General features: G+C 41.4%; 1 protein-coding gene across 1 annotated transcript in view; it reads left to right on the top strand.

Annotated features, from left to right (window-relative positions):
* Positions 1-14,813, top strand: part of PTPRN2 (protein tyrosine phosphatase receptor type N2) — a 723,914-nt gene that overhangs the window by 234,921 nt on the left and 474,180 nt on the right. The window contains exons 6-9 of the mRNA XM_075271520.1: positions 589-1,024; positions 2,739-2,981; positions 6,338-6,378; positions 8,939-9,333. Coding sequence (XP_075127621.1) covers positions 589-1,024; positions 2,739-2,981; positions 6,338-6,378; positions 8,939-9,333 — 1,115 coding nt within the window. The remainder of the gene's footprint in view (positions 1-588; positions 1,025-2,738; positions 2,982-6,337; positions 6,379-8,938; positions 9,334-14,813) is intronic.

Below are 14,813 nucleotides of genomic sequence, written 5' to 3'. Positions count from 1 at the left end.
AACAAAGTCTCTTGTGGTGAACTAGCACAAGCTATACTGGAACATTGTCTAACTTTTACAACATGCAACAAATAAACTTTGTCTATTTGCTAAAACCAGAATATCCCTTTAAGAAGAAGCACTTGGACAGGTATGCACTTGCAAAATCAATTGCAGACACCGCTGTCTGATGCCAAGGCTTCACTCATAGAGATATTTCCTTTTAGTCTGCAGTCTTTGATATAAGGACCGTTACATGTTTTTTATGTGTGCCGAAATGAAATTTTTAGAAGTTTCATAAACAAAGTTCTTTAATTTAGGAGATTGCCATTTTTAACGTTATTCCACTCTCAGGAAATCAAGTTTCTCACAAATAAACAAATGCTTCTTCGGGGATCCAGGAAGAAAATTGTTAATTAAAGATTATTTGCAGGAATGCCGATTGGCTTTTATTTATTTCTGCCGCTTTATTTATCTTCCGTAATTGAGAGTTTGCCTCCACTATTTGCCTGTGATAGGAATGTTGACAATTATTTTGCTCTTAATGTTTTCTTTTTTGTTCCTCGTTTCCGCTTGAGAACATTAAACTTTGTCGACTGATTGTTTCAGAAATCAAAGGGAACATCTGGCCTGTTATTCGCTCCACCCTCCCATCAGAAAGTCCTTGAGATACCTTCAAATGTCCTACCTAAGCCTCTGGTTGAGAAGCCTCCGCAAGAGTCAGAAGCCGATCTCGAGAAAAAGACGTTACTGGCAGCTTTGAAAACCTACCTGGCCCAAAAATCGTTGTCTCAAAATCCGGATAACCTAAAACCGAATGGGAAAGCATCATTTTCTTCGATATATTCCAATAAATACCGTGTTCCACAACTTAGTCAACTTGACGGAGGGCTTCCTAAAGATGATGAAGAGGATAGTTATCCGATAAAATCTTTTCTTCCGAGACCAAGAGCTCGAATCTTGTCAAGGCCAAATCTTGGAGCACTGATTTATAAATCCACTTCTCGCCAGGAAGACCCAAAGGACCCGCTGAGTGTTGTGGATGGTAATACATGTTTATTTCAGGCGTTTGTTAAACTTATAGCACACTGGGCAACTTTTAATAGAAAAGAAACTTTGTTCTTTAGATCTATTGGATTGGATGTTATTGGCAATCGTGTGTGTTTTTTGAGAAAATCGTTATGTAATGATTGCCAATTTGTTCCGTGTGTGTTTTTATTGAGAAAAATATCTGAAAATGTATCTTTTTAATGATTATTTGACATTTTGTCTAACTTTTTCAATCAAAATGCAAGAGGAAGGCAGCGCTTATAAGGGAGTATTCCCATAAACAGTATTCATTGCATGTCCTCAGGATAGGTGATTCAGGTATTATTTCAAGGGGTCCAACTACTTGGCTGGTGTTCCTCCAATAGGACCCATAGAGATCAAATATTTATCATTGAAGTGATAAATGTTCTTTATGGGAAAATGCCTTTAAAGGGAGCCTATACCCAGAACCTAACATGTCACCCTGCAGATAGATACCTTTTGGGGGGTTTCCCATTGTGAATTGGTTCCTCTGTTGCCAAGATATTCCTGTTTTTGTCGAGATGCAAACAAACTCTTCAGACCAATGAGAATGTTGTAGTCTATTTGCATATTGAATAAAACAGCAAAATCTTGACAATGGAGGCACCGACTCACAAGCAGAAAGCACCCTTTGCTTCAGGTGACCGTAACCTTTCTGCGGGGAAGGATTGATATGATGGGTGACAGACTCCCTTTAAGAAGGTACCTGTGAAGTAAACCTCAGTCAGAGGACCACCTCAGGGTGGGTTCACCCCAGCGCCAACGTTCCGCTTTCAGGTTCCCATCTTCTGCCCGAGAAACTGGAAAGGAGACGGAAACAAAACAGTCAGTTTTCAAACCCATTCACTTGAATGGCTTTGCAAAGTGTCTGCCCATGAGCGTCTTCTGTCTTACCGTGGCGAAACTTGTTTTTTAACCAGACACAAAGTCGGACATGCAGGACTTTGTGTCCGGTTAAAAAAAAACAGTTTTGTCGCAGAGATCAGAAGGCGCTCATGGGCGGACACTGACTGCTGGGATTCCGTCTCCTGTCAGCAGAAGACGGAAACCCACAAAGCGGAGACCGGGCGCAGGTGTGAACCCGCCCTCAGTATGGAATATCCAAGGCATCACAGAACTCTAAAAAGATATCTATATCTATTTATTGATCTGTCTGCTTCTACCAGTCTCATATCTATCTATCTATCTATCTATCTATCTATCTATCTATCTATCTATCTATCTATCTATCTCCTATCTATCATCTATCTATCTATTATCTATCTATCTATCTATCTATCTATCTATCTATCTATCTATCTATCTATCTCCTATCTATCATCTATCTATCTGTCTGTCTGTCTGTCATCTATCTGTCATCTATCTATCTATCTATCTATCTATCTATCTATCTATCTATCTATGTATCTATCTATCATATATCTATCTATCATATATCTATCTATCTATCTATCTATCTATCTATCTATCTATCTATCATCTATTATCTATCTATCTATCTATCTATCTATCTATCTATCTATCTGTCATTAGTTAACTAGGGAAAATAGGCCTTGCATACTGTAAAATGTCTATTAGTCTGAAACTGTTCCAAAGACCCAGAAAACCAGCATTTTGATGACAGATGCTCTTGAAGCAGTCTCATATATCTGACATTAACACTGATGTGTTTCTTATCTTTCACTCAGAAACGTTTATCCAGAACGTTGTGAAGGAGCTCGGCAAACATAAATTTAACTTTGATAATCTCAGCCCTAAAGAGCTGGATGAACTGGCAGATGTTATAGCTGATACTCTTCAGATTGTTGATGGAGATCAAGTCGAGCCTCGTAAAATTGAGACTGAAAGAGGAGAAGAAGAAGTGAAAAGAGTGGAGCCCTATGAGTCTGAGGAACGTGAGGAGAGCAAAGAGATTAATCAGACGTCTCAAGGTAGGAAAACATAGAGAGGTGAAACTTCAGACCCGGCTGTAGTTCGAGGTGTTCTGGTATTAACATTGATGTGCTTGGCCACTGCTCATTACAATTCTACAGCTACGCTAATCTTGGGGTTTCCCATTTTAGAGATGGGTGCGGATGCCCCAAACTTATCTTACAGCCTAACGGATCTTTTGATTTTTCCCCATGCCAAATGAGTATTCAAGTATATTTTGGGTATTCCTTCATCATAGAAGGATCCTGGGTTCTCAGCAGAAAACCCTCCCAAAGCCATTGATTGATGTCTCCAGTATTCTCCTACATCATCCAATGACCTCTCTAGGAGACCGCGGAAACATCAATGAAGGGTCTAATGGAGGGGAATGGGATTGTACTGGTTAGTAGAAGCTCTTTGATTTATTGTATTACAATCTGTGCCTTTAGCTAATTTTTGGGAGTCTTGAAAAACCACCATAAGGGCTATTATTTTGGTCAAGATGAAAAACTTACCACTGTAGTCCCCTTGTTTGCCCCTTGTGGGTTTAAGGGTACTAAATTGACTCTACAGTCTGAGGACCACCACAACTGCACCTTAGCTTCCTTGACCACTATGAATAGTACATAATAGAACATGGAGTACTGGGGTCAATGGGAGTGAAAACTTTACTTAACAAGATATCATGAAAATCTTATGTAATTCTAATACCTTAAGAATAGTGAAACTTTATCATGTTGAAAAAATATATAAATATTACTGATAACGCCAAACAGCCAAAAAGGTATGGCCAATAAACCTACTGATAATGGGGTAGATTTAGCAATACTGTGTAAGAGTCATGACTTAAAAGAGTTTATCTAAGATATATAATATTTAGTCAGTGGTGGCCGACATCCAGACCCTCAAAGATCAGCAGATCATCTCATTATCCGTACTATACATAGCATGGAGATGGAAGCAGTTGGCTTAGCACCTTGTATACTACAGCTTAGCTTCCATCTCGCTCTGTGTATAATACAGGCTTCAGAAGCGATCCTGTACAGCTGATCTGTGCAGGGGCCAGACTATCTTTTAGATTAAATTCTGGAAAACCCCGTTAGGATAAGTTCACACTGGGTTTTTTGGTCATGATTTTGAGGCCGTATCAGCCTCAAAATCCTAACCAAAAAGACGTCTCCCATCAATGGGAGCCAGTCAGTTCTTTTTTCCGGGAGAAACGGCTCCCAGAAAAAAGAAGCGACATGCTCATTCTTTCAGGCGGATTCGTCTTGCGACATCCACCTGAAGACACTCCCTCTTGACTAGGCCCATTCATTTGGGACTCAAGTTCCAGTCCAAAAAACTCCATTTGAACTTACCCTTAAGCTGTGCTCCTTTTCTGCAAAGTCACACCCTCCTTCCAATAAGGCATAATCCCTTACAGGATAAAGAGTCTATAACTAGAAAATGTTCGAGATTCGAGATTCGTTTCGAGTAGCCCCTCAATATTCGACTACTCGAATCGAATATCGAACCTTATTATAGTCTATGGGGGGAAAATACTCGTTTCAGGGGTAGGCAACGTTCAATCAAATTATACTTACAAGTCCACGAGTGAGGGTCGGGCTGGATCCTCCGAGCAGTCTTCTCCGTGCAGCGTCCCTGCGGCATCTTCCAGCTCTTCATTCACTCTGCCAGGCATCGGGCCTGGGCAGAGCCGACTGCGCATGTCCACACTACAAGCAGACATGCGCAGTCAGCTCTGCCCAGGCCCGATGCCTGGCAGAGTGAATGAAGAGCCGGAAGACGCCGCGGGGAAGCTGCACGGAGAAGACTTCTAAAGGTAGGAGAAGAACCAGCGTTGATTGGCCGACTGTATAGCATTCGGCCAATCAATGCTGGTTCTGCATCGAACTTTTCCATTCCAATAGCGAGTGGTACTCAATCGAGTACAATTATTTCGAATACCGTAGTATTCGATCGAATACCTACTCAATCAAATACTACTCGCTCATCTCTATCTATAACACAGAATAAATGTTGCACACAGAATTTCCGCTCTTTCTTTATGGCACCAGAATTCTATTGCATTTTCCATAGTAAATCAGTCCTATTGAGGTGCAAAATATTTCTGGGATTTAAAGAATGTGTAGTATATGGAATATGTTATTATATACATTACCTGCTCACTATGTAAATGTATTCTGATCCCGTATCCACCTTAAAGAAAACCGCTTTCCAGAACATTGAAAACCATTGAAGCACTTATCTTACAAACACGTCCACTTATATCTTCCTCCCCGTACATAAATAACACCTGTGACCCGTAGTCGATAGCCTCCCGCTGTAAAGTCTACGAAACTAACCTTGAAAACTTGTTGTTAAGCACTAAATTTGCACAAACCGCGTCTTCTGTTTCATATGAAGCAGAAAGAATATTTACATAATCTCTTTCTACAAGATCGATGTATTGATTTTCTCAAGTAACTTGTGTAGCAACAGAGTCAATAAGCTGCGGCTACAGGCAGCGTAATTTATGGGGTGCATATTTCAATATATTTGTGCTTTAGAATAGGAAATAGATATACATTTAATTCCTGTTATGTAGGACATGGAAAGACATCCGTAGTTCAAAAAAATAAATAAAAATAAAACCCGTAACATGTATTTTAGATTTTTATTTTTTGTAATATGAATTTCGAATGAGAAGTTGAGTTGATAGATTTTTCTGATCGGGTACAGCCCCTTGAAAAAGTTTGGCTCAGCAGTGAAGGAGTCTGCTACACCAAACTAGAATTTGGTTTTAGGTCTGTACGATAGAGGGCCAGGCAAAAATCAATGACCGCATGATCCATACGCATACAGAAGACTTTTTTATTTTTTTTGATTATTTTATAAGTAATATGGGATAGACCAGACTAGAGAAGAGCTTAGTTATTAAAGGATTCAGGATTCAATCCACAAGGGGCGCTAATATCATGTCTGTTGGCCTCATGGCTATGCTGCCATGGTCCAGTTCACATAACAGAGCTGCAGCATAGCCATGGCGAGAACAGGTTTGCCTGGAAATTGGGGAAGACTACACTATGGCTATGGTCACAACTGTGCTCAGGGACTCCATCAACCATTCCACTTGAAAATTGCAGGACTTTTTTCTCAGCATTTTTGGGCAGAAACCAGGCGGAATCCATAATAGTCCAAGAACGGACACGAAGAACGGAAACCCAAATGCATTATATGCTATACATTCCAAGATAAGAATACACCTGTAATGTTACTAATACAAATTGAAATAATTTTCCAAATGATTATTCATTTTAACCAAGTGATTGGACATATTTATTAATCTTATTTCTTATCTTTATTAATTATTAATCTTGATATTCTCTTGTAGGTCAGGAAACAAACAAGAAACAGCCACAGTATGAAACAAAGGTACAGATCATTAGCTGTGTCTATTTTGATTTACATATAAATATAATCATTAATGTATTAAATACAGATGTGGCCAAGTTGAACATGACTTTTAATACATTAAGTAATCATTGCAAATCAACTTTTTTCCATTGCTATCAATGGCACGAGTAGTGAGTTATCACCTGTGCAGCAAGTTATCAGATTCAAGTTGAAGATGGCTACATCTATATTTTATTGGCATAGGATTTAACCAAGTGTCCTGCATTATCCTTGCATACTGTTTGCTGAATCTATGACATTACTACAGTTCAACTGGATTAATAATATTCCATGCTTTCATCTGCTCTAATATTAATGTAGAATATGGTTAGCAAATCTGGATTTTGGGAACTGTGGCTCCAGGGGGCATAGTGTTTCCTTACTTAAATGGTCACTAACTTTTCAGCAAACTTTATATATATGTATATATATATATATATATATATATATATATATATATATATATATATATACATATATATATATATATATATATATATACACATCTCAAGCGGTACTGCAAGTTGGTCTTTAGCTGTCTATGGAGAGGGGAGCGGAAGGAGAGAGAAGAGGGAGATAAACACAGATAAGTGTGATGCTGGCGCTAAATAGGAGCTTTCTATCACAACCAAAGCACTTTACTCAGGCCAGTATAGGTCAGTACTATTGTACACTCACCGGCCACTTTATTAGGTACACCATGCTAGTAACGGGTTGGACCCCCTTTTGCCTTCAGAACTGCCTCAATTCTTCGTGGCATAGATTCAACAAGGTGCTGGAAGCATTCCTCAGAGATTTTGGTCCATATTGACCTGATGGCATCACACAGTTGCCGCAGATTTGTCGGCTGCACATCCATGATGCGAATCTCCCGTTCCACCACATGCCAAAGATGCTCTATTGGATTGAGATCTGGTGACTGTGGAGGCCATTGGAGTACAGTGAACTCATTGTCATGTTCAAGAAACCAGTCTGAGATGATTCCAGCTTTATGACATGGCATTGCATTATCCTGCTGAAAGTAGCCATCAGATGTTGGGTACATTGTGGTCATAAAGGGATGGACATGGTCAGCAACAATACTCAGGTAGGCTTTGGCGTTGCAACGATGCTCAATTGGTACCAAGGGCCCCAAAGAGTGCCAAGAAAATATTCCCCACACCATGACACCACCACCACCAGCCTGAACCGTTGATACAAGGCAGGATGGATCCATGCTTTCATGTTGTTGACGCCAAATTCTGACCCTACCATCCGAATGTCGCAGCAGAAATCGAGACTCATCAGACCAGGCAACGTTTTTCCAATCTTCAATTGTCCAATTTCGATGAGCTTGTGCAAATTGTAGCCTCAGTTTCCTGTTCTTAGCTGAAAGGAGTGGCACCCGGTGTGGTCTTCTGCTGCTGTAGCCCATCTGCCTCAAAGTTCGACGTACTGTGCGTTCAGAGATGCTCTTCTGGCTACCTTGGTTGTAACGGGTGGCTATTTGAGTCACTGTTGCCTTTCTATCAGCTGGAACCAGTCTGGCCATTCTCCTCTGACCTCTGGCATCAACAACGCATTTCCGCCCACAGAACTGCCGCTCACTGGATGTTTTTTCTTTTTCGGACCATTCTCTGTAAACCCTAGAGATGGTTGTGCGTGAAAATCCCAGTAGATCAGCAGTTTCTGAAATACTCAGACCAGCCCTTCTGGCACCAACAACCATGCCACGTTCAAAGGCACTCAAATCACCTTTCTTCCCCATACTGATGCTCGGTTTGAACTGCAGGAGATTGTCTTGACCATGTCTACATGCCTAAATGCACTGAGTTGCCGCCATGTGATTGGCTGATTAGAACTGTTAACGAGCAGTTGGACAGGTGTACCTAATAAAGTGGCCGGTGAGTGTATATAGACCCAGGGGTTGTTTTCAATGAGAGAGATACAGATATAGAGCGGATTTTCCTCTACATACTGTGTGCAGTCTATGGCAGCTAGTTTCTACCTACCAGCTCATAGTGGAATGTGAGCCTACAAGGAGGAAAATCGCTGAAAATTTCAGAATACAAGATATGTAGTGGCCAGAAATAGTGTTATGTAGTGTTACACATGCAACATTTATTTAAAGGTTAAGTAGGCTTAAATAGGCCATTCACTTTAGATTTCTGTTAGCTGCATTCTTGTCCTGACCCTTCATACACTTGCATGCTCTACTCAGCCGAGGATAGATGTGTTCTGAATGGGGAGAGGAAAGCCGCTCCTAGACACCCAAGAATTTGGTATGGTAAAATCCAATAGACTCATTTGCCATTGAGGATGATCTGGGAGGCCTCATACACAACATAGCAGTGTGTGGTGTAATGTGCACTATGGTAACTTCATTGACAAGATTGGCAAACTTCTTTCATTGGACTAAATCTAGACAGGAAACCAATCTACTAGACCATGTCATCGGGGACTGTTAGCTTCTCTGTCCAGATAGGTTGATTTGTGTGATGTTACTTATCTACAGTACAAACTGTACAAATTAAAGTTACTCATGGTGTGTTTTTTTTAGGAAAGAGAAATAACCACAAAGAAAGAAAATCCTCCCGATTACACCGTTAGCTCCATGTCACACGAGTTCATGTCCGAACCTTATGAAAAAGGATTTAAAAGGTTTGGAGATTTCCACTACAACTCTGATGATGATGACGATGATGATGAAAAGAAAGTTGGGTTTGAGAATGTGAAAAGTGAGACGTACACTAGAGAGCTGACGGCTCAGAAGAAGTCTGCCGAAGATAACTCCAATTCCAAGGAAGAGATAGAGCTTCAGCGCTGGATACAGGAAAGTTATGCCCAGGATGACAGATCATTCGAGGAAGAACCGAAGAAAGTAGGGCAAGAAGTAGAACTTCAAGTGAAATCGTCCACCAGTGACAAGTATGGCTACATTGTAACACAAGACAGGTAAGCGTGTTGTATCGAATCATTCAAAGCTCTTATTGGACTTGGCTCCTATACTACTAAAGTGTAAATCAGCTTTCTATATGTTAATGTTCTGAATGTCCTCCTGTATCTTCTGAGATGTGCACACCCAGGAAAGCATAGCCTGTATCTTTAGGTCACTAGACAGGTCTTGGAGGTTTCTCCTCTTGGGACAATGTCTACTTGTCAGAAGGTTGCCTTGCACGGTGGCTCAGTGGTTAGCACTGTCGCTTTGCAGCACTGGCGTCTTGGGTCCGACCCAGATTTACAAATGTTTGTTAATGTCGTTGTAATGTGGATAAAGTTCCAGGAGAAAGACAAGTGTCTTCTTTTTTCAAGCTGAGAGTCAAATTTGCATGTACTGGGGTACACAGATTCACCAGCTCTTTGCAGTTTCTGATCCGAAAAACAGAAAATCAAGTTCTGTGCACTGACTTTTTTTATTCCATTTAAAACTAGAACAAGACAGAAGAAAGCTTCCTCCTTTTTAACATTAGGGTGAATTGTGACTAATGTAAATGGAAGCTGCACCTTCCATTAGTTTTTTAGTCCGTTGTTCTGATCCTATGACAGATTAGTACAACAGACTGAAAAACAACACATAGCTGGTGTTATAGTCGGTTCCCCTCATTAGTGAATGAATATAAGGCTTTCGCCTATATTTCACCTCTTAGGATTCTGGCTAAATCTCTTGGTCTTTGCGTTTCCTTAATACGTCCATGATGTCCCTGGTATGGGACAGGAAACCGGTCACAAAAATGTACCATATAAATATTAGATTTACATCTACGCAAAATTTCAATGCAACAACAGGATTAACAGATTTCCACAAATCGGATTGTGAATAATATAGCACAAATGGATTAATGTAACGGGACAGCGAGTCTCTGTACGTGTAGTTCAGGAACACAACTGTGAGGTATACCAAGATAAAATAACCTATAAAAATACATGGTAAAATACAAAAGGTCCAGATTATTGGATTGGAAGGAGAAGATGTCAAAAGCTAAATCCAGTGATGATTCCATTATGCCTACACCTATAGCATGGTTGTTCCAGTCACACACACGCTATATATGTTGGCGGCAACACATTTTTTTCTACAAGGTACACAATATTATTGAGTAAAGCCATATACTCATAGCCAGGTTTGCTCCCCATTGCCATTGTTGTGTTTGTGTAAGGGCCCCTTCACACGGCGTAAGAGCGCTGCTCATTCAGACACATATACACGTGTCCGAGCGCGCGCTTCAAAACAGAGCCCATTGATTTCAATGGGAAGCGCGCGTATATGCCAATATACGCGCGCTTCCCATTGAAATTAATGGGCTCTGTTTTGAAGCGCCGCGCTCGGACACGTGTATACGTGTCTAAATGAGGGGCACGCTTATGCCATGTGAAGGGGCCCTAAAAGGATTTTATTTAGAATCGGAAACAAAGGAGTTGACACAATCCGCCAACCCCTTGGTAATAATGTTAAAGGGGTCCTAGTCTAACGTAACAGTGTATTAGCAAGCTACTAGATAGCAGGCTAATTCCCAAAAAATGGGTGTCCATGCAGTTTTAGTAATTTGCCATTGAAAGACAGGTAATAATTGCATGTGACTGTATATCGGGCCCCCAAAATGATTTTATACTAGGGGGCCCTAGGGACTCCAGTCTAACACTGCCTTACAGAATTGGTAAATGGAAAACCAAAGAGAACGCCCAGTCCATCCTCGTGTATTACCTCAAGGTACACAGCAAATTAGAGACAAATATCTGCTCACCTTGGTGGATTGTGATGATGTCACAACAACCCATAAGCATCAAATAACAAATTCCAGGAAGTGGATAAACCCCGGGAGGGGCGGCTGATGCTGATTCTTCATAGGGACGTAATAAAGAAGCGGACACAGACCAACCTGATCTTAGATCAGGCAAAAGAATTAGCGTACACCAGGCGAGGATAAAGTAGACCATCTTCATTGTAGACACAGCACCAGCGCCGCACCTCCCATGAGACGACCTAAAGCGACCGCTTCAGGTGGAGCTATGCCAGGGCCCCGGGGAAGGCGGCATTTTTGCTTACCTAAGCCAGTCCAGGACAAGCTGTCCTGGGCTGGCTTAGCGTCACAGAGCGGTGGATTGGGGAGGCCGCTGGAGCAACGCTGCTCCAGCGGCCTCCCCTCACGCTCAGGCAGAGAGCAGGTCCTCTCCGTGCCTGCTAACGCCGCTCGGCCCCATCCCCTCTGCTCGGCCCCGCCCCCTCTGCTCGGCCCCGCCCCCTCCGGGGGCACCTTTCTGTTGTCGCCTCGGGCGGCGAAACAGGCAGGTTCACCCCTGCACAGCACAACGCGTTTTGAAACCAATATGGTCCTTTCTCAAATGCAAAGTTACTAGCCCAGAAAGCTGAATTTGTTCAAATTCAGCCATCTGGACTAGTAATTTTGCACTTGAGAAAGGACCATATTGGGTCCGAAATACGTTGTGCTGTGTCTACAATAAAGAAGAGTTGAGGGCAACACGGTGGCTCAGTGGTTAGCACTGTAGCCTTGCAGCACTGGATTCCTGGGTTCGAATCCCGGCCGGAACAACATCTGCAAGAAGTTTGTATGTTCGCCTCCCATTCTACAAAGACATACTGACAGAAAAAAATGTACATTGTGATCCCAATATGGGATCTACATTAAAAAATAAATAAGTGATTAAAGAAGAATTGGTAAATGTCAGCCTATTCTTAGGCTTATTGACCACAGTAAAAATTGCAGGATATAGTACTTTACTTAAAATACAGATGGAAAATTAAACAAAAAAAATCCTGAAAAAAATGTTGAACTTAAAAACTTGATTTAAAAAAATAAGTCACTTTCTGGTGACCCATTCCCTTTAAGCTCTAAGAGGCTCTGGTTCTTAAAGGGTTACGTGGAGCATTTTAAAGGCTGGATGGCTGGATAATGGACTGTGATGTCTAGGAAAATTGAAATGTATGTGTCCTCTTCAGGAAACCTGATGGGCCAGATATGTGGCTGGGTATGTGCCTTTTATTTTCATTATGAGGCCCCCATTCGGATCATAGAGTAGATTTGTGAACATCATTTACGGCATTCGTTCCCCGATGTTAATTCATCTGCGCCGTGGTAGTTTGTCATTGGTGGATGACACATCTCTGTTAAAACTAACAGGAAAAAAACAAAAACCGTATGTGTTTTTGTCCCGACTTTTGTTTCAAAAGTGACTTTCCAGCCAGCTGCATATAAAGCAATGTTGAAAGTTTATTATTCACTAGACGGATTGATCACACCCAAGAGACGTGGGATTGAAATCCATTATTATAGTCTATGGTGCTGCAATGTCGGCTTCTCTCTGCCAAGCTTCCCCAGGTTAAATGAAATGAGCCATTTTTCCATTCAGTCAGAGGTAAGAATTTCTATCAGGGATGTATCTCGAGCTGTAATGTTTAAATTGACCTCACAACACTTGAAAGGGGTACAGCAATTTCACCAGGTAATTTTAGCACCGTTTCCCTGCATCTTGGCCTAAAATAATTTAATGACTCTTCATCTTCAGCTGGTAAAATAATCAGGGGACTAAGCTTGGTATTCGTTGGGGTGATTTGCCATTTTGAGTTATTTTAGTGCTTTCTGAACCCTCGAAATAGATGGCTCTTGATTCCACCACTGAGAGTCAAATTGATTCTTGCACTCTGTACGCTACAGATTTCAATACGAAAATGTATAAAAAAAAAAAATAAGGAACATAAAATAGAACTGGTCATCTTAGTCCTAGATTTCTTTCAAATATAAAATGTATTTTTTTGTAGGTTTGTGAATATTTTGTTACTTGGTTCGATGTGGAGTATAAAAGGAAACATTAAAAGGCCACATTTGATAATAATTATATAGTGGCAACATATTCCAAACAGTTTACAAATTGGAGGGGACATGATCAGACATTACAGTGTCCCAAATTTTGAACAAGGTTAGATAGGATGAGACCAACATTAATTGTAGAATGCGGGCAAGGCACCCTCCGCCTGGTGTCAGTCATTATTCACGTTCATGTTAAAAGCTTGATGTTTTTCACTTTTTTGACAGAATTAAAATTCAGCCATCTTTTTATAAATAAGGTCGTATAACTAAAGCTGTATGAGCCATCACCAACCGGTATCTGGGAATATACAGTACACATACTAAGTGCATGGAGTGCAGAGTAACGTCTTTAATGGGAGGTCTCAGGTTCTGAGGAATAGAGTAAGAAGGATAGCTTAGGATAAGAAATGTTAGCTTAATGTGAGATGTAGAACAATATGAACATTCATGTGATAGCCTGCCTAAGCAGATGAGTTTTTTGGCATGTTTGAAGCTGGCATAGTTTGGTATTAAGCTGATTGTCCAGTGTAGAGCTTTCCAGAGCACCAGTGCAGCTCGAGAAAAGAGGCTGGAGATAGGAGTGGGATGCTACATTGGTAAATAGTTAAATACATATAATTAGAGATGAGCAAACAGTGAAATGTTCGAAGTTCGATTCGAGTAGCTGCTCAATACTCGACTGTTTGATAGAACATTGAACCCCATTATAGTCAATGGGGAATAAATACTTGTTTAGGGGGAAATCACCATTCGACTCAGGAGGGTCACCAAGTCCACTATGACACCCCAGGAAATGATGCCAACACCCTGGAATGCAACTGGGACAGCAGGGGAAGCTTGCCGGGGGGCATCTAACATGTCCAAGTCACTGTATTACGTCGGGATCCCTGTCAGCTTGCGATATGCGCGTGCTGACTTTTTCCCATAGGAATGCATTGACCAGCGTTGATTGGCCGAATGCCATACAGAGTAAAGCATTCGGTCAATCAAGGCTGGTTCTGCCGGAGGCTCGTCTGTGAGGAGGCGGAGTCTAATATCGGACCAGAATGGAGACTGCTGTGGTTCGATCTTAGACTCCACCTCCTCCGGTAGACCCAGCGTTGATTGGCCGAATGCTGTACTCTGTATAGCATTCGGCCAATCAACGCTGGTCAATGCATTCCTATGCCGAGATGTAGCAGTGATGGCCGTGCGCTCAGCTCGGCTGCAGCGGAAATGAAACCGAGCTGAGCGCACGGCTAGCACTGCTACACCAGAGATGTGAACCCTGCTGCACACTCAGCTCTGCTGCATTCTTATGGGTGCGTGCCATTCGAAACGGCTGTTTCGAATAGTACTCACTCATTTCTATTGTTCACCATACACCACGGCCTGCTAATCATACCTAGGGGATTGAAACAAGGATGTGGTGGTAGAGAAGAAGAAGGGGTATAATCTTGAGAAAATCAACTTTGATTGTATACTTCATGGGAAAATGACATTGTGCTGTAGTGTAATTCATATAGAGACAGTTGTGTTTATAGGTCATATGAAGAAACAATACGGAAATCGATTATGGAGAAAGGTTTTCTATTTGCTGTATTTTCTTACTTCAAAGGAGAGACTAGCGCA

This window comes from Leptodactylus fuscus, chromosome 4 (assembly GCF_031893055.1).
Source record: "Leptodactylus fuscus isolate aLepFus1 chromosome 4, aLepFus1.hap2, whole genome shotgun sequence".
NCBI classification, from domain to species: Eukaryota; Metazoa; Chordata; class Amphibia; order Anura; family Leptodactylidae; genus Leptodactylus; species Leptodactylus fuscus.
The sequence above is the reverse complement of the archived record's forward strand: the minus strand, read 5'-3'. Positions and strand labels throughout refer to the sequence as shown.